The sequence below is a fragment of the Achroia grisella genome, unplaced genomic scaffold (genome assembly GCF_030625045.1).
Source record: "Achroia grisella isolate CSIRO2021 unplaced genomic scaffold, CSIRO_AGI_Agris_v1 utg4116, whole genome shotgun sequence".
NCBI classification, from domain to species: domain Eukaryota; kingdom Metazoa; phylum Arthropoda; class Insecta; order Lepidoptera; family Pyralidae; genus Achroia; species Achroia grisella.
The window spans coordinates 1,191,605-1,209,657 of NW_026712845.1; the positions used below are offsets into that span (position 1 = coordinate 1,191,605).

General features: G+C 33.4%; 3 protein-coding genes across 3 annotated transcripts; 1 reads left to right on the plus strand and 2 right to left on the minus strand.

Moving 5' to 3' along the window:
- The first annotated feature begins 9,529 nt into the window (after window positions 1–9,529).
- Window positions 9,530–10,465, plus strand: LOC131844722 (protein dpy-30 homolog). The gene is made up of 2 exons (XM_059193667.1): window positions 9,530–9,746; window positions 9,818–10,465. The coding sequence occupies exons 1-2, from the start codon at window positions 9,675–9,677 to the stop codon at window positions 10,073–10,075; spliced, it is 330 nt and encodes a 109-aa protein (XP_059049650.1). The 5' UTR covers window positions 9,530–9,674; the 3' UTR covers window positions 10,076–10,465.
- A 773-nt stretch (window positions 10,466–11,238) lies between these two features.
- LOC131844713 (radial spoke head 1 homolog) lies at window positions 11,239–13,558 on the minus strand. Its single transcript, XM_059193659.1, has 4 exons — window positions 13,439–13,558; window positions 13,103–13,253; window positions 12,251–12,724; window positions 11,239–11,959 (listed from the first exon to the last, which is right to left on the minus strand). The coding sequence occupies exons 1-4, from the start codon at window positions 13,484–13,486 to the stop codon at window positions 11,721–11,723; spliced, it is 912 nt and encodes a 303-aa protein (XP_059049642.1). The 5' UTR covers window positions 13,487–13,558; the 3' UTR covers window positions 11,239–11,720.
- A 1,573-nt stretch (window positions 13,559–15,131) lies between these two features.
- On the minus strand, window positions 15,132–17,676 carry LOC131844684 (coiled-coil domain-containing protein 85C-B). The gene has a single exon (XM_059193624.1). The coding sequence runs from the start codon at window positions 17,231–17,233 to the stop codon at window positions 16,016–16,018; it is 1,218 nt and encodes a 405-aa protein (XP_059049607.1). The 5' UTR covers window positions 17,234–17,676; the 3' UTR covers window positions 15,132–16,015.
- Window positions 17,677–18,053: the final 377 nt, after the last annotated feature.

Sequence of the window (18,053 nt, forward strand, 5' to 3'; positions counted from 1 at the left end):
GTCTATATTAGTAGTATAGTATTACATATTGCTTGCCAATTTTGTTTCCAAATTTTTTAGGCCACAAGTGTTTCACAGTCCTTGTTTTTATTATAATTCGACTTTTTTTAGACCAGCATCCTTTTATGACTTATATTCTCTATTTGCAGGCTGCAAGCTAGTGTCTTGGGTACTTCATTAACATGATAACCCCCAGTTTCTCCAAATTTATCTTACCTTCCAGCCAATACTTCCTCTAATTTTGAGGGAAAATCCCCCAATCCGGCATCACTGCAAGCACATTTGATCCTGCAACCAATAAGTTTTTGTCTTTGATGTGCCGTGGCGTGAACTTGAAAGACGCTTTCAGGTTGTATGTTAGTATCTATTAATAATTTATCAGCGCCGCATCGCATAGTAAAACAATAAACTTTCACACTGTTTCCAGCGTGAATTCTTGCACTCGATGCACTTATTGTGGTGCAGACTACTATGGAATAAAACTCTTTGATCATCATTATTGCCTTGCCTTTATCCCATTATTGGGTGTAGCACAGTATAGAACAATACTCCTTATTTTTTAAAAAGCTACCGCCGTTTTTAAAAAGAAATGTGACCAAAGATTGTACGATTGACGAAGAAGTCTATAACTTCGTATACAGCAAGTCGTGGACAAAAATTTTTATAATGAAATAAAATAATAAATGAATGAATGATTCATATAATGAATATAATGTAGATAGCTATCTCTGTATACAACACAGCAATTGCTTCCACTTGCGCAGAGAGATTCAAGCGTCATATGGTGCGTTCGTTACATACTTATTTGATTACTCATGTATTCAATACTATATCATAATTCCGACTCATATTCTTTAATGACGTCAATCATAAAAAAATTTATGACCTCGGCAGCAGATTCCTTCATATCACTCTATAATTTCGTTGGCACTTTCGCATATAACGTTTTACAAATGTGTTAATGCACAATATTGTCAGGTTCGAGCAAAGATGTCTAAAATTTGTATTTTTTATTGTAACATATATTATTAAATTATCAACAGATTGTCTGCTGATAATTAAAGTGAACGTATAGATCTGTTTCAGTAAACTTAACGGCATTATTAATATAGTTTTCATAATAATTGTGTCCATGATATGCAAATGTTTATGGTAAATAAATGTATTTACCTCTCAACGTTTCGACCATGTTACAATACCCGTAGTCACTAGCTGACGTAAAAAAAATTGGCCAAGGAATCAACACGCGAACATCAGAAGGCATGGTAAACTGCTAGACAACCCAAAGCGTAATAAACAAAGTTGAAAAAACTTAACCGTTTTGAAAAAATATTTCGCTTATAAAATGTAGCCCAAATTTTATCAGCTAACAAAAATAGGCACCTTTTTATTTCTAAAATAACTTTTCTACCACTACTTCTAGTTCCTTACAATATTTATAAACTAAGGGTCGCGTCGTTATGACAACGTTGGTTCTACGTTCCCATATTTAAGATCCTTACAATATTTCTAAACTATGAATCGCTACTTAATAACCATTATAATAACGTACTACGTTGTACTGCCAAGTATTACCTAGCCTTACAATGCCAGAAGCTATTTGCTTTCACATTATGCCTTTATATCTTGTGTTTGTGGCTTTCACTTCCCTTCGTAAAGTTTGATAGAAGTTCAACGTCCATCAGTGTCCGATGTCCATATCCGAGGGTGTGGCTACGGATAATTTAATTATATGAATGTTTGGCACCCCTCCTTCATAAGATATATTGTTAAGGGCTAATGCATTGCTGTGTCAGTCTACTTAAAACACAACAATATGCATATTAAAATATAAATCGTAATATTACACTGAAAAGGTTTAGTATCTTATACAGGCTTCGTTTGTTTTATTACTCCACTGATTTAACTTCTATTGAAACCAGTTACTTTGAAAAGTATAAACTAAGAATAATATTTTTTGTAATTACAACATCCTTCTAGTTCTTCTAGCGCAGTTGTAAGATCATTTTGAAAAATGAATGCAGACTTTCAAACATTTGTTTTTATTTTGTATCGTTTCCGTTAGGTTTACTTCGTTTGTTTATTGAATCTGCATTTTGTTCTCGTTTTTCTTGGCACATTGTGCGACCTTCATATCGTTTGTTTGATCTACTAACACAAAAACCAATTAGTCGAGCAGATTGGACATTTGTTTGCGAAATAATTCAATCGCTTGTCACTACACCATAATCCGGGGTGATTTTAAAATATAAAGTTCGCATATTTTAGTCATAAATCTTTTAAAGATAAACTGTTATACAAAAATAAACGTTTTTCTTATCATTTATGTGTTAAAATAAACTCTGTGATTTGTATTTGTCTATAAATATTGAGCTTGACCGGATGTTACTCTATATTTTACTATATAGTTTCTAAAACTTATTATTTCTATAAACATCATACTTTAAAAAATTTCAACCAAAATTTCTGAGATTGTTTAATGATTAATACCGTCAATGAGTGCATATAAGTCCCTCAAATGGATACGCATACAGTGACTGAAGTGCTACCAATTACGTTATTTTTCCATTTTACCAATATCATATCATCAAACAGCTAGAGAACGGTGATCCTGTAAGTGAATATAACCTACAGGATGTCAATATATTATTTTAAATTTCCTCGTAACTGCAAAATGCACGTCATAACTACTCCCAGTTCCCTAAACTACTTACAAAGTAATTTCTCCTATATTTCATTCAAAGAACTAAAACCGCCTGCTGCCGTGATTATTTGTAGACATTAAAACCATTAAAAGTGACTAAAATATATGGCCCCCAATACCCGGCATTTAACCTATTCGTGCAGTTTATCTTCTATTTTACGCAATACATCGGATACCAATTGTGATATAATTTTATGAGTATATATATTTATAAACTAAACACTATAACCGATTAAGTACTCTATATAATAACATTCGTTGTATAAAGATAACAATCTTGTAGTTCTGTTAGGTAAGTTATAATTCTGTAAAATATTAAAGATAATTACTTTTGACACATAACTTGCCGGCGTCGGTGGTTTACGGTTTACCACACCGCTTTACTTCCGATGGTCGCGGATTTGATTCCTTGCTCGATGCAATCATTTGTATTCATGAGTATGATTGTTTGTATCGGTTTGGGCATTTTCTATGTATATTATGTATATATTTACAAAAAAATATCTATGTATTTATAGCAGTTATCTAGCACCCATAACACAAGCTCTGCTTACCGTGGCGTTTGATGGCGCTGTGTTAATTGTCCAGGATTATTTATGTATAATTAATAAACAATATACTTTCATACACGTATACATCGTCACTAATAATAAAACTTCTGTTACTACGGTTACTCTATTTATATTCTGTAGCTATGTTAACAACTCTGTGCTTGGTTAAACCTAAGTCGATTGGTATTGTGGAAAACTGTCTTTACGCGAAGTCGGAGCTTACAAGGGCTTGGAAACTATTGGACATTCCGAGCTGGAATTAAACTTGTAACGGAAGACTCATTATCCTTTCTTGGGTGGTAGTAGAATAATACTAATAATAGGAACCGCGACTTCTTGAGATAGTTTTCCAGAATGAGTGGCATGGTAATACTTTGTACTTGTAACTTGTACTAGATACAGGGTTATTCGGAAAGTGTATACTTAGCCACTACATTGAATCATATTATTAATAAATAATTGATCCCGCGTAATATTATTAATGAAAGTGATTTTATACGTGTATAAACATGTATTATTTATTAGGCAACCCAATTCTTTGGTATTCAATTAATAAAACATCGGAAGTCCTTGATTAGCGCAAAAATAGATGGCGTAACAAAAAATGCACCCCTCCGATTTTCATTCATAAAATCTATTTCTAGAGATCTCTAGAAGTGTTAATACCTATGAAGAGAACATGTACATACGTACATACAAAATTATATGTATTGTATTCTCCGTATGTTCCAATTGTATTCATATAAAGTCGTTGGTCACATCACAATCAGAATAAAATGGTCTGTGCAATGGACAAATAAAGTGGCTGAAATTGGTTGGCGCAATAAATACACAGATCCCAAAGCAACACTTTATGTTGCTGTTACAATGAAATGGTCAACTTTTTATAATACTACGCTTAGGAACCAAGAGGTAACAATCTGTACAAATAACTAGAATGAAGTTTAGGTTTTGTAATTTTAAATTATTAGCCTTTCAAATCATGAATTCAACAAAAACTCTAAAATCTAGAAAATTGCAATTTGTTATTAATTTTTAATTAAACTTAACTTCATTTTATTTTGCAATTTAACGTTAGAATCCACCTCTAAGTAAAGACAAGTATATAATAATAATAATAATAATAATAATAATAATAATCTCAAGAGAGAGAGAGGGTACTAAATAACTGATACAAATACATAGATATATATTTTTATCGTAAGTTCATATTATAGTACACATAGAAAACACCCAGACCGATACAAACAATCAAAATATGAATACAAATGTTTTTGCCGTGCGAGGAATCCGTGTCATCGGAAGAAAGGCGGTGTGGCATATCATCTTCCACTGGTGCCCCGCCAGCGTAAACCGTTAGCGCAGGCGGGTGCACCATTCCATAATCACGCATTAAAAAAAACCGCTAGACCACCGAGGCCGTCAAAATTATATACCTATTTATCTCAACTATTTACCTATATTTACCCTACAGTAATTTTCTAAAGAGAAACCTTGAAGGATGACTAGAATAAATATTTTTATGCATTTACATATTGTTTATTTATTAGCGTATTTCTATTCTCTAATAACTTTATTAGTTAAAAAATTATAAAATTCTTCAAGTATCACGATGTTTGCTCATTTCAAACCATAGTTACAGGCGTCTCCCGAATACATTGATATGAAATAAATCAACTTAAAACCATAGAGCCACAGGTCTTCCTGAGTTAGTCACGAAGAAATCATTGGAAGTTTTCTATTGGAGTACAATATGAATAAGAAAACGCTATTTCCGCTGTTTACTGCAGGTATAATCAGACCGAGCTGCAGTTATTTTTACCTTTTTACTACCTTCTAGGAAATATAAGCCTGAAGGTGATATGTAGTATCGAAAAGTCGTGTCACCCGTTCATATGGTCAAGGCTATTAGAGATAGTAATTGTCCCATAAAAGTTTCGTTCTTTAAGCATTTCCTCTTAATGGCACCACGTATTAAGAGCCTGGGGAACAGCTAGTATTAAGGAATAATTGTAGAAATATGTATGTTATAAATTAATGTTATATTTTATTACACGCGATATAAAATAATGATATAAACCTACATAGTATTTAATGACTATTAAAATGGAACACGTATACCAATTAAATCTGCCTGAAATAACAATCTGCCGTGTACACCAGATGTACCAGTATGCTTCTCGGAATATTCTCGATTACGATCTGATTCAGCGTCAGACGAATCTGCTGGCTCTATTACTCTAGAACAGGATGTGGGGGTTATGGAGATAAGTCGGATATCCGATACGTTACTATAATATACATACCGTAGTACTCCATATATCCATAACCGTGACCGAATTAGATTTTATGATAATGTCAGATAATACCGAGGATTTACGGTATTTATTATTGATAATTAATAATAATATTATTTATTATTAATAATAAATAGGTTTATACCTAAACGATCCACACAGCGCCATCTAGTCACAAGATAAGCAGAACTTGTGTTTTTTTATGGATGATAATGGAATGGTGCACCTGCGCTAACAGTTTACGTTGGCGGGGCACCAGTGGTGGATGATAAGATGAGCTTGAGGTCAGGTTAGTTAGCCCATCGTGGTAAATTCACTAGGAATTTGTAATGATAGTTGAACCACGTGGAGGTCAACCTGACATGGGACATTGCTAGCAATGAGGTCTTCAGTCCCTATTACTAACAATCCCTTTTCACCTACAGAACTTGTTTTATGGGTACCAGACAACTGCTAGAACACTTAAATACATTTTATTTGTAAATACATGCATAATAAACATACTCGTAGTAAACTCTCATACCTGAAAATATCCGAAGCTAAATATATGGAATATCCTATACTTATATCCTTAATAAAGTTAATTCCATAACCATATCTCAAATTGGTGCAATATTGTATAAATACCAATAACCACTATCTAGATTCGGAATTTGATATCCACATCATCCGTGCAGTGTCACCCGTATATATGCTAGTACTGGATATAACATACTGTGCTGATATCAACAAATTCTTTGGCCCACATTAACTCGTGACTGTACTGCATTCCATAGCAACGCAATCGAGCGCGGAAGGTCGCCCCAATCCGCTCTGTGGTCATACCTGTTGCCAATTATATTTAAAATTAACAAATAAAGTGGCAAGAATATTCAATGACCTCCGTGACGAAATGATGGACACGTTGTTCTTTCCAATTCTCAGGTATTAATAATAATGGCAATCCCATTCCAATTTAAAAGAATAAATCTGTATTTTGTAATCATGAAGAAGTTGATTTTAAAATAAGAGCTGAGTTTCTTGTCAGTTCTTCTTAGCTAGAACTCCGAACTGACGATATATTTGAGATTTCATAAAAATCTGTTATGACTTGGCTTTGGTACAGGGACAATTTTATCCTCGTTCGCAAGTTTGTACGCGATTTTGATTTAAGAAAATCGGTGAATATATTGTACAAGGTTAGAGCTAAATTTACCTAATGTACGAGATTTCGTATGAGTGTTTTAAGGCTGGCAACCCTGGAGTCCCAACAACTTAGTCGCTCATGAATTGGCAACACTTGAGATCTGGTATCATTGGCGACTATCATCACTTTTCATCAGCAGCACCTTCAACGTCTTATTTCTTCTAATATAATTGAAATAAGAGCGAATCTCTAATGAAAGCTACGAGTTAACATGTCGTCGATAAAATAGAAAAATGGCAGTATTCATAATTCATAAAAGTAGAATTTTCTAAGAATTCATTCAATTCATTGATTCATCATGCAAAATTGTTTGCTTTGGTAAATTAACAGATAATGCAAGCATTGCGGGACTTAGGAAATAAACGCTATCCTTGAATTTTTTTTAACATATAATTTATTATTATTGGTACTCGGAATTGAAAATTATCCGCAGTCAATTTGGCTCTACTGAGTTGCAAATTGTCACGCAAACCATATGTAGTTGCGACATCTCGGTGGTCGGAGTAATTCAAGAAACGTTTGCCAAGAATATCCAATTCTGTATCATTCTCTCAGATGTTCCATATCTGATTTATTTTAACAGAGGGCCGGCCTAATGGTACAGTAAAGTACAGTTATTTTTATTATTATTTATATTAGAATGCAAATGTAAATTGGTCCCTGTTTTACCCACTTCACCTCGCTTTTAAACCGTTGTACGTGTATTGTAATAGAGTATTGACCACAAATATTTTTATTTCCAGGCAAGCCTCCGGCAGTTGGATCTGTCCCTTCTCTCAGAGCTGTGGACCCTCAGCGAAGCTATGGCGTCTTGGCGGCGACAACTGGAGCGGGGTCCTCGCCTCCGACCAGCACCGCCGCCCCCGCCACCGCCACACTATCTCAGAACTTAAGACAATATCATCAGATCAATAAAGGAATTTCAAATGTAAACCGTCTTAATAATTATTACAATGATTGGCCACAAACTGTTTTGAATCTATGTATAATTCACAACGCACGCCTGATCAAGTCTAATGTTTTGCTTGAGCTAATGTATATTTTGGCATAATACATTAAAAAAGCATTGTGGTATTCCCATGGTATTCCCAAAAAATATGATATACAAATCGACGGTTGACATGTTTGCTAAGTCGATTATATCAGGCGCTGTGTAGAGATTTTTGTCGTGTGAATAAGATATTGTGATTGCACACATCAATGAATACATAATGGATTAAATTATTTATATTCAGATTAATATCAAATTAATCTGTCTACATTTATGCATATATATGCTATTACGAAACATTACTTCGTTCTATACGTTGCTTTAATATATTTATTATTATAATTGTGTATAAAAAATAAAGGTATATAAAAGCACATTTTAGAACGAATTTGCTTTCAGAAATAGTTTTGGTAAATGTAGATAATTTTAATAAATGGCTACTTTTCAAAAATTCGGCTTATCATGGATAAATTTGAGAAACCTTAAAAATTTCTGTGTCATCAATAATTAATAAAGTGTTACGTAGATTTATGTATATCGTGTGCATTGTAAAAACTTTTAGTTATAAGCTTAGGCATTTTCGTAAATAAATATTTAATAACAGTTCCATGTGTTTTTGTTAATTAATAGAAATAACGCCATCTACAATAAATTACAGCTATGAAATGTGACGAGTATATAATTGTATATTGCGGAGTGCTTGGTTATTTGATACTTAGGAATTTAAGAACTATATGGCCAAATAACGCACCGGAATTAAGCAGAGCATCTCCTATGGACTAATATAAGTAATACAATATAAATATATATTTGGAAATATTCTTCATATAGAAAATACTCAGATCATTTAAAGTGTATACAAAATGTTTATATAGAAGGGGCTTGAACCTTAAACACAAAGAAAGTACGGTTAAACCGCTACTCAAGGTCGTCAGTAATTCTAAGAAGTTCATAGAATCAAAATGATAATGAGATGAATAGCGAAATATAATATCTTTACAGACAGAGGCACAGAAAGGTTTGTGAAAATGACAATAGTAATTGCTCATAACTAATAATCAAATATTTCTAAATAGGACTCATAACAACAGGTTTTATCAAAAGTAACTTACATTGAAAACCCTTTTTCCTGCATTTTTAAAAGAACAAATTCGACTATTATTTAATTTAAACTAGTTAAAAGTTCTGCAAATCGTATCAACAATAAAATTAAATAGATATTACAAATTGTATATATAAATATAAAATAATACAAATACAGATAATTCAAACCAGCCAATCTAGTCCCAAGCTAAGCAGAGCTACTTGTGTTCTGAATATAAAAATATTTAAATACTTTGTTTGGAAATACATATAAAATAACTAGACCAATACTAACAATCATACTTATAATTACAACAGTTTGCACTCTACGATACATTGAACCCGCGACCATCGGAAGTAAGACTTAGTGCTAAACTGCTAGGCCATCGAGGAAGTCAAATGTCCATTCCTATGCATTTATTTAGGTTTTTTACTGCTACAAGTAGTAACACACAAATTTCACCGTTAATGTTATTAATATAACGCTCTTGCAATTATTTCTTTTTTACGACACAACTATAAAATATTAATAAAATATAGTAATCTTTTAAATCGCTTATATACGTAGTGATTACTTACTCAGTCAGTGATCACTACGTTTACCATCGTAGCAGCGGTAGAAACTTTTCTAGCAAGTGTAGGACAATAGTTAGCAACACTGTTTAATTGTCAAAATCAATGTCATTTTGACAGTCAGTGGCCAGTGTTAAAATCAAATACTGTCAACTGTCACTTTTGTTTATAGCAACTGTATCTAACCAAATTGATTCATGAAAATAATTAAATAAAACAACTTTAAATATTAAAACAAAATATCAACGAACTGCTTCTAGTATTAATAATACATTATTAATTTCAACCGATGTCAGAAACTTCACTGCAAGGAAGTGCCAAAGAAGAGCAACCACCGTCCAAGATACCCGAATCGGTTAAGGTTAGTGCCGATTTATTGGTTTCTCTATTTTTATATATAGAATTATTTCAAAGATCGATCTATTGTTACAGAAAATAATATCAATGGAAAAGGAGAATGAAACGAACGCTAGTCGCAAATCACGAATTGATCTCAACGCATTACCTACTCGCCAATACTTAGACCAAACAGTGGTTCCGATACTCCAACAGGGTCTATCAGCACTGGCCAAAGAACGACCGCCAGATCCAATTAGTTATTTGGCAGCTTACTTGCTCAAAAATAAAAGTACATTTGAAAATAGTAATACTGGAACAAATAATAATCCCCCTCAAAATCCTCAAACATAATTATAATGATAATATTAGTTTAGTTTTTATTATAACAACATGTTCAACAAAACCAGTGTGGATTCTATTCTAGTACTTCAGCTCAATAAATATTGACTTACACAATGTATATTTATTATTAAATTAATGTATCTATAATGAGTAAATTACTCAAATCATCTTGTGTTCTGTAATGTAGATTTACTATTAATTATAATAATGGTAAGAATTTGAATTTATTTCGATGTATAGGTAAGTATTATAAAAACTTACTTTTGAGTATTTTTTTTATATTTATGTATAAATATATGTATCACAATATTCATTAGTAATATAGTTACTTGTTATAATATACATTTTAGTATCATTATCATCAAACAACCAAATTACATTTTTGAACTATACTTTTATAATATATGCTTATCATATATTATAAAAGTATAGTATAATGATTACCCATCAACAACATATAAATACTGATCTCGTCATTATTAACAGTTATGTGTAGTTATTTAAGGAGATTGTCTACAGACTGCTTTATAATTAGATATTGAAGTAGACAATATGTTAATAACAAAATTTTCATATGGATCCTAACATTCGTGTTACATCATTATAAAGAAAATGGTAAAATAACATCTTCACCACACTCCATAGTACATAGCAAGTGTTTAAAATCCTGCAATGAATGATTGCAAATTGAATAGTAAGACAGAAAACAAGCTTTAATATAACAGTTACAGATTATGTAGAAGAATTCATTTAAGTAAAATAATTCATTCTAGTGCCTTATTAACACCTGATATGTTCTGCGAAGCATTACTGACTATTAAAATTAATATCTGATGAATATGGAATTTGTATTCCTGAAGACATTTTTAGCCAATCTCGATGTCCATGTAAATAACTGTATCTATCAATTTAGAATTAATACAAAAGCTCTGCCTTGAAATTTTCGAAAGTTTTATTCTTGCCACATAATGTAAATTCTACAGGCAATCAACTTGCACCTATATATTAGTAAGATTATAATATAACTTTTTAGCATTAATAACATTTGGTTGTACAGTATTTTTGTAATTGTTATGTATATTTTGTGAATGCACATAAAATTACAATCATTTAATTCGATGCAGAGTTATTACAAACTTATGTATGAATCTAGACTTAATTTTATAGTTTCATAATACGAGGATGAAATTTTGAAAATGTCAGCACCATGGTCTGTCAGTCTCTCCTTATAATATAATATTAAAGTGATAACGCGACAAACCAGGTGACATTGTATTGGGATGCATTTTTATTTCTCCTACTGAATAATAAGTACACTAAAGTAAAAATATTGGAAGAGGGTGGAACCCTGACCGCAAATGATTCAGTTAGATGCTGGTGAAGGTCAATGTATCAAGAAAATCTGTGATTATATATAAATGTTTATATGTATACACAAACATTTACATATATTGGAATATATCATAAACCACACATCTAATTTATCTCATCTAAAAGTTGACAAAAGAGCATAACTAAGCGAAAGTGTTCTTCTTGACGAAATATGTACTCAAACATCTTTCTAGTTTATCTAAATCTATTTGATAATTTTAAAATAATTGCAACAATGTTTTTATATGAAAACAAATCACGTACAATGAACTAGCTATATTTATTATTTCTGCTGAGTTTCTTCAAGGAATTTTTGTCTGTGCAATAACCACGAGTCATTGTCATCGGCACCCTCTTCTTCGAGTACGACGGACGGTGGTTCGAAGTGCATGATGTCGGTTTCGATGCTCTCGTCTGTTAGTGAGGGAACTGAATCATGCACTGGCAGAGGTACAGGCTCGGGAGGCAAAAACTCCGCCATGTAAGCTGTGACGTTCCGAGCACGCCAAACGGCTATTTTACCTACAAATCAGAAATCAACTTTAAATATGAGTGCCAAACAATTACAGTACATATTTGTCTTGTAAGGCCTAAGAAGTACAATTATTCCACATATTGTACTAATAGCCTGACTGTCTCTTTCTCATACTATTGTCGTCCACTGACTGTCAGAGTATCGTCAGCACCATCCGATCTTTATACAATAAAAAAATCCTATTGTAGATCCTCACATTTCGCCCAGAACATTGACTTATCCTCGACTTTACCTGTTGTCGCCATAGCTAGAAGAAGAAACTTTATGTTCTCATTTACCTAGAGATTCGTCAATTTCTGCTTCCTCTTCCTCCTCCCCTTTTTCCTCTTTCAAGTTTTTCTCCTCTTTTTCTTCCTCACCTTCACCATATTCTTCCAATGAGGGATCTTTTATCAACAAGTAAAAGCCATGTTGCATACAATTGGTATCGAAAACGAAACATCCAGGTCCTTTTGGCATTCCTTTCAACCATGAACCATGGTATCTGACTCTAGGATAAATAATTTGACCTGGCCCCTCAATCACGCCATCAACCCATGTTCCCATGAATTTGACTTGAGATTCTGCAAAGAAATAAGTTCCTAGGCCGTGTCTCTTGCCTTTAAACCATGCGCCCTCATAAATATCACCATTTGGATAGTAATAAGCACCAAATCCTTGCTTCATATCATGCCTCCAGTCGCCTTCGTATCGCGAACCGTCGGGGTATGTCATTGTTCCAACTCCATATTTCATTGCTCGTCGCCATTCGCCTGAAATAATATAGATATTTTAAACTTACTACTTCAATTACAGGTGCACTATTGCACCTACAATTGAGTACTAATACTATACTCAATTGTAGGTACAATAGTACACTGTAACTCTCAAATGGTTTAATTTTTATAATCCTTGAACTGTTGATTTTTCTTCCATCTTTATGGCAATCTTGAAATTTAATCAACAGATTTCAATTAATATTTTCGACATAATAACGAAAAGTTAAAAAGAGGTATACACTATTAAAATAAACTGTTTTTTATACCAGCCATCCATCGGTCATACAGTCCATCTAATGGTAAACAAAACAGTATAGGTCTCTGAAATACCAAGGGTGTCACGTGTTCGTTGCCAATCTTAAAAACTGTTACCTTCATATCGAGCCCCGTTTTTGAACACATAGAGGCCTTTTCCATTTCTCATACCACGACAATAGCAACCTTGATAAAAGTCCCCATTAGGAAGTACTGCCCACCCTTCTCCATGTCGCTCGCCATCAACATTCCTACCGCCTACATAAGTCTATAGAGCAATTATCGACATTAGTATATTTTGCTGTTAAAGAATATCAGGCGATTAAATATAGTAAATATGATTAAAATATAAATAATGTAAAATATGACCCATTAAAATTTACCTTACAAATAGTACCTACGATAACTAAAACAGTTTTATACTTTTGTATATAGATACTAAATCAACATTACCCCGATAGTATCAACATCTTCAGGCCCTTCACCTTTTTCCTCAACCATAATTAAATTTTAAACTTATGAAATAAATCGATATAATATAATGTAAGTTATGTCATTAATGAAATGTTAGGATTACTTCGTGTATAATGTTGGCGTCCTTGTCAAAATCCATAATTATGGCTGGCAGTAATGCCAGTAACACGAAGCATAAATAAATCTTTTGTAAATCTAACTGTACTACTTTAACTTAGGTACATTTAAAGTTGTACAGTTAGGTTTAGTTTAGTTTTGTTAGTTACATAAGTATAGGAAATATAATGTGAATAAAAATCTACACATTTATACATATAATTAAAAAATTATCGATTGCTGTCTGTAAGTAGATACATAGAAGATATATGAGAGAAACTATTATTGGGAGACTTTAAAGACGTAATAGAATCCAAAAAAATATTATGTCTGTCTGAGAATAGTACTTATGCACAATTATTAACATTTAATAGAATACAATTGTAGTGTCTATAATGTTAAATTGACAGCTTATCACTAAATGCATATGCAGTATTTATATCGAAAAACTATTAAATTATAATAGTTTTTCGATATAAATACCGCATATTTACCGCGTTTTTGTCTGTTTCTTCTTAATAATCTCTGAAATGGCTGGACCGACATTGACAGGACTTTCACTAACAATTAGGTAATGTTATAAGGTGTAACTTAGGCTACTTTTTTATTTTAGAAATTTTATTTAATACTAGCTGTGCCGGCAAACGTTGTTTTGCCTTAAAATAAAAAAAAATTAGGGATGGACTACCCCTAACATTTACGGGGATGAAAAATAGATGTTGGCCGATTCTCAGACCTACTCAAAACGCCCACAAAATTTCATGAGAATCGGTCAAGCCGTTTCGGAGGAGTATGGGAATGAAAACTGTGACACGAGAATTTTATATATAAGATAAATCCACAAGGACAAAATAGCAGATAAGTTATAGCTTGTACTAGCTGCTACAACTGATATGAATACATAGATACATTTTTTTTGTAGACCACCGAAGGCGTCTATTTTTTGGTAGAAATGAGTATACCTATATATTTTTTGTGATTTTCAAGGTCGAATATGATTTCCTGTTGTGAGTCTGAATTAAAATCTTACGCAATTTTTATTTTGTTACTAACAGAGCCCGTAATTACGTGTCCTTATATTTTTTTATATGAATACTAGTTGACCCGTGGCTACTTCGTTGGGCGGTAAATATTTTTACAAAGTTTATCGACCTCCGACTGTAAAAAATTTTTAAAGTACCAATACAACACATGTTTTTTATTGAAAATTCATATTTAGTTTATTTAAAGTTTTCTCATATATTATTATCCATAAACAAACAACAAAAGTTTTCTGAAAAGTAAACTTTTTATTATACCAACCTAGTGGTATTTATTTTCCTAAGTTATTACATAATCTAATACCTACATACTGAAATAATAAATAACAATTAAACGGAAATAACTTTATTTGTCATAAAATTCGCTGCGTAAATTACAATGCATTAAATTAAATAAAACATACTTAAATACTAAATAAACGAAACGACGATAAATTATAGTCCAGGAAATTCTAAGGTTGTTTATTTTATAGGCAAGTATAAGAGATCTGACTAGAAGTCGTGGGCAAAATGAGGACGTCTTAAGATACCTTTTGGATATTAGTGGTCATTTTTCAACAGTATACTACAACCACAGATTAAATATTTAGTACTTTCTACTACTTATTCTATACAATCTCAAAAAGTATACTGCATAAAAAGAATCTCTAACGATCGACTGGTAAATAAATTTAAATAATTTAATTCATTTCTTGGCACTATCATTAATTACAACATAAAATATAATTCACATCAAAGGAATAGTATTTTAAGTATTACATAACACAAACAGTAGAAAACATAAACATTACCAGCATTACCAGATTATTTATATATTCTGTGACATTAAATTAGTTGAAAATAGCTAAAATAATAATAATACATTTAATACAAAGTTTATCCGAAAAATCACAGATGTTATTATAACGATTATTAATAAATTTGTATAGCCTCATGTATGGATAACCCAATCATAAAATTTATGTAAACGAAATAATATAAATTTCTTTTTTAATAAATTCTGTTACCGTTGGTATAAATAAATATTTTACTATTCCATAAGCATTTTGAATGTCTAAATTAGAAATTCGTGAAGTCATTAAAACTAAAATCTACATGTCTACAAACTAATTTCTTATTTCATTTGTACTGTACGGTATTTATGTATAATCAAACACATATTCCATGTTGAATGATATTCTTTAAATATTTCTTCTACTTTCTGGGCCCTATACTTAGGTACCGAAAGTTCTGTTATATTAGAGTATTGATAAACAAGGTCAAACACGTAAGTGATTCTTTAGACCACGAAACTTGTCATGACCTCGATCAAGTCAAATTCCAAACAAATAAACGTGTAGTACGGTGTTCACTGTTCATTCATTACTTTATCCTTAGATAGTTACCAATGAATAGCTATATTTTTAATACCCCAATTAATTCAACGCGGTGGTGCTTGCGGTGGCGCCTCTTCTAACTTACCCCACACCACATTACACATTTCCCTCACTAATGCCTGTTCTCCAGTGTCTAAATCTGGCGCTGGTCTTCTTCTTTCCCTTTCCACTCGTTCTCTTACTTCTAATACTTGTAATGCACGAACTACAGCCTCAGGTCTTTCGCTAACTCCTCCGCCTATTCCTTTTTCTGCCTCGAGTTTTCGTACTTTTTGCTCCAAATCTCGTACATATTGCACAGTGCGTTCTGCAAGTTGAGGATGAGTAATAGGAACAGACGTTGGGGCTCGCGAAACTTCCTCGGCATTTGTACTACTGCTACTGCCGTCACCGTCGTCCCTCTCCCTTCCAGCTGCCCTGCCACAATTCATACAGGTGCTTCTCTCATGCTCTTCATCCAACAATAAAAATAAATTTTTCATCTGTAAATTATCACGAATTAATTCCTGTTGCTTTTCGTCCAATTCTTTTAATTTATTCTGGTATGCTGACACTTCTTGACGCATTACAGATGCTGTATACCTGCCAAATCGTTGCCACTCTCGAGCTAATTTACGTCCCTTCTGTCGGTCATCATCTAAAAAACAACACAAATCACGAAGTTCTCGATTGTCCTCGCTCAGACGTCGATTAGCTTCTTTCAGTGCCTTTATTTCGTCTAAGAGCGTTTGAATTTGACGCCTTTGATCTGTCGATGCTCGCGGGCCATCACTTTCAACTCGTTTTGTAAATTTGAGCATGTCGGCGGATCTTCTATGTATCTGCTCCTCTTCTATATTCCTTTGGGTTCGTTGAGTATCGTCGGCACTTCTTGCTCGAGTTGTAGGCTCCACAGGTTCGTGTACAATAGCCTTTGTTATTACTTCAGCTGAAGGGCGCAATACACGAAGTGCACCTGGCGGTAAAGGATATCCTGCGGGGTAGCCTTGTGGATATGCTCCAAACGGGATCGATCCGCTAGGATATGCACCCGGTATTCCACCGTGCGCTCCTAGCGGATAATGTAATTTGCTCGGATCGATGGGTTTACCGTATGGAGGTTTAAACTCTTTAGTGGTCGAGTCAACAGTGGCTATATTGGGAACACTTGCCGCTGGCGGAGGCGGATGATATCGTGGTGGAAAGTTAACCAGTTCTGAACCTTGTTTACCTAGTTGTTGCTTCTGTTTACTAAACTGGCCTATGTTCGGATTGATTGACATTGTTATTGAAACAGATTTGCTATCACCTCATTACTCAATTCATTGTTCCTATGCTTCTCTGACGATTGTGTTCAAATTGGCACCAAATTGGGATATAGAGCTCTTGAGAAAGCCCAAACAGCATGCGGTCGACTATTGGTCCTTGAATGAACGAAAGAGGGGGACGCCGCCGGCTGCGTAGGTTGTGGACCGTGGCATTCGCGCTATTAAACTATCTCGTGTTTTTTTATGTTATATAGAGACACTAAATACACTTCTTGCACTTTTTCTTCCATTTAAAGTTTATTGGTCTGGACAATAATAACACTTGTAGGCGATTTTTTCTTGTTTGATAATAAAAGTGTATAGTTTAAGATTGTACTTAATAGCGCCTATATCGTGCGGCAAGAGGACGCGGGAGCGCGCGGGGCGCCGGTCTCGGACTGGCTCGACGCCTCCGCAACTCTACCTGGCCGAAGGCTCTCGCGGTGTCCCGCTCTACCGAGCCCTCTCACCTGTGTTCACACACACAAAGTTAGCGTATATTCGTGAATAGCAATTATTGTCATCTCCACTATACACAGACGTGCGCATGCGCAAGTGCGCATCGACATGGGTTATGTTGATTAAGAGCATGCACATGGGCTCTGACGAGTAATTCATTCGCGTTAAATAACCTACGTCTTTAAAATTCAGTAAATTCTTTCTATTACAAGTATAGAACTGAATATATATTTTTCTTGCTGCAGACAAAGCTACATCACTAATTTTCAACTGAGGCCTTAGAGTAAATAAATGCACATAAAACAAGTAGTACAAAGAAATAATTTTGGATCGACTT

Coding starts and splice junctions, on each gene's coding strand:
- LOC131844722 (XM_059193667.1), top strand. CDS start 9,675: ATGTCAGAAACTTCACTGCAAGGAAGTGCCAAAGAAGAGCAACCACCG. Junction 9,747..9,817: donor AGATACCCGAATCGGTTAAG/GTTAGTGCCGAT, acceptor CTATTGTTACAG/AAAATAATATCAATGGAAAA.
- LOC131844713 (XM_059193659.1), bottom strand. CDS start 13,486: ATGGTTGAGGAAAAAGGTGAAGGGCCTGAAGATGTTGATACTATCGGG. Junction 12,725..13,102: donor AAACGGGGCTCGATATGAAG/GTAACAGTTTTT, acceptor ATATTATTTCAG/GCGAATGGCGACGAGCAATG. Junction 11,960..12,250: donor AGAAATTGACGAATCTCTAG/GTAAATGAGAAC, acceptor TCTGATTTGTAG/GTAAAATAGCCGTTTGGCGT.
- LOC131844684 (XM_059193624.1), bottom strand. CDS start 17,233: ATGTCAATCAATCCGAACATAGGCCAGTTTAGTAAACAGAAGCAACAA.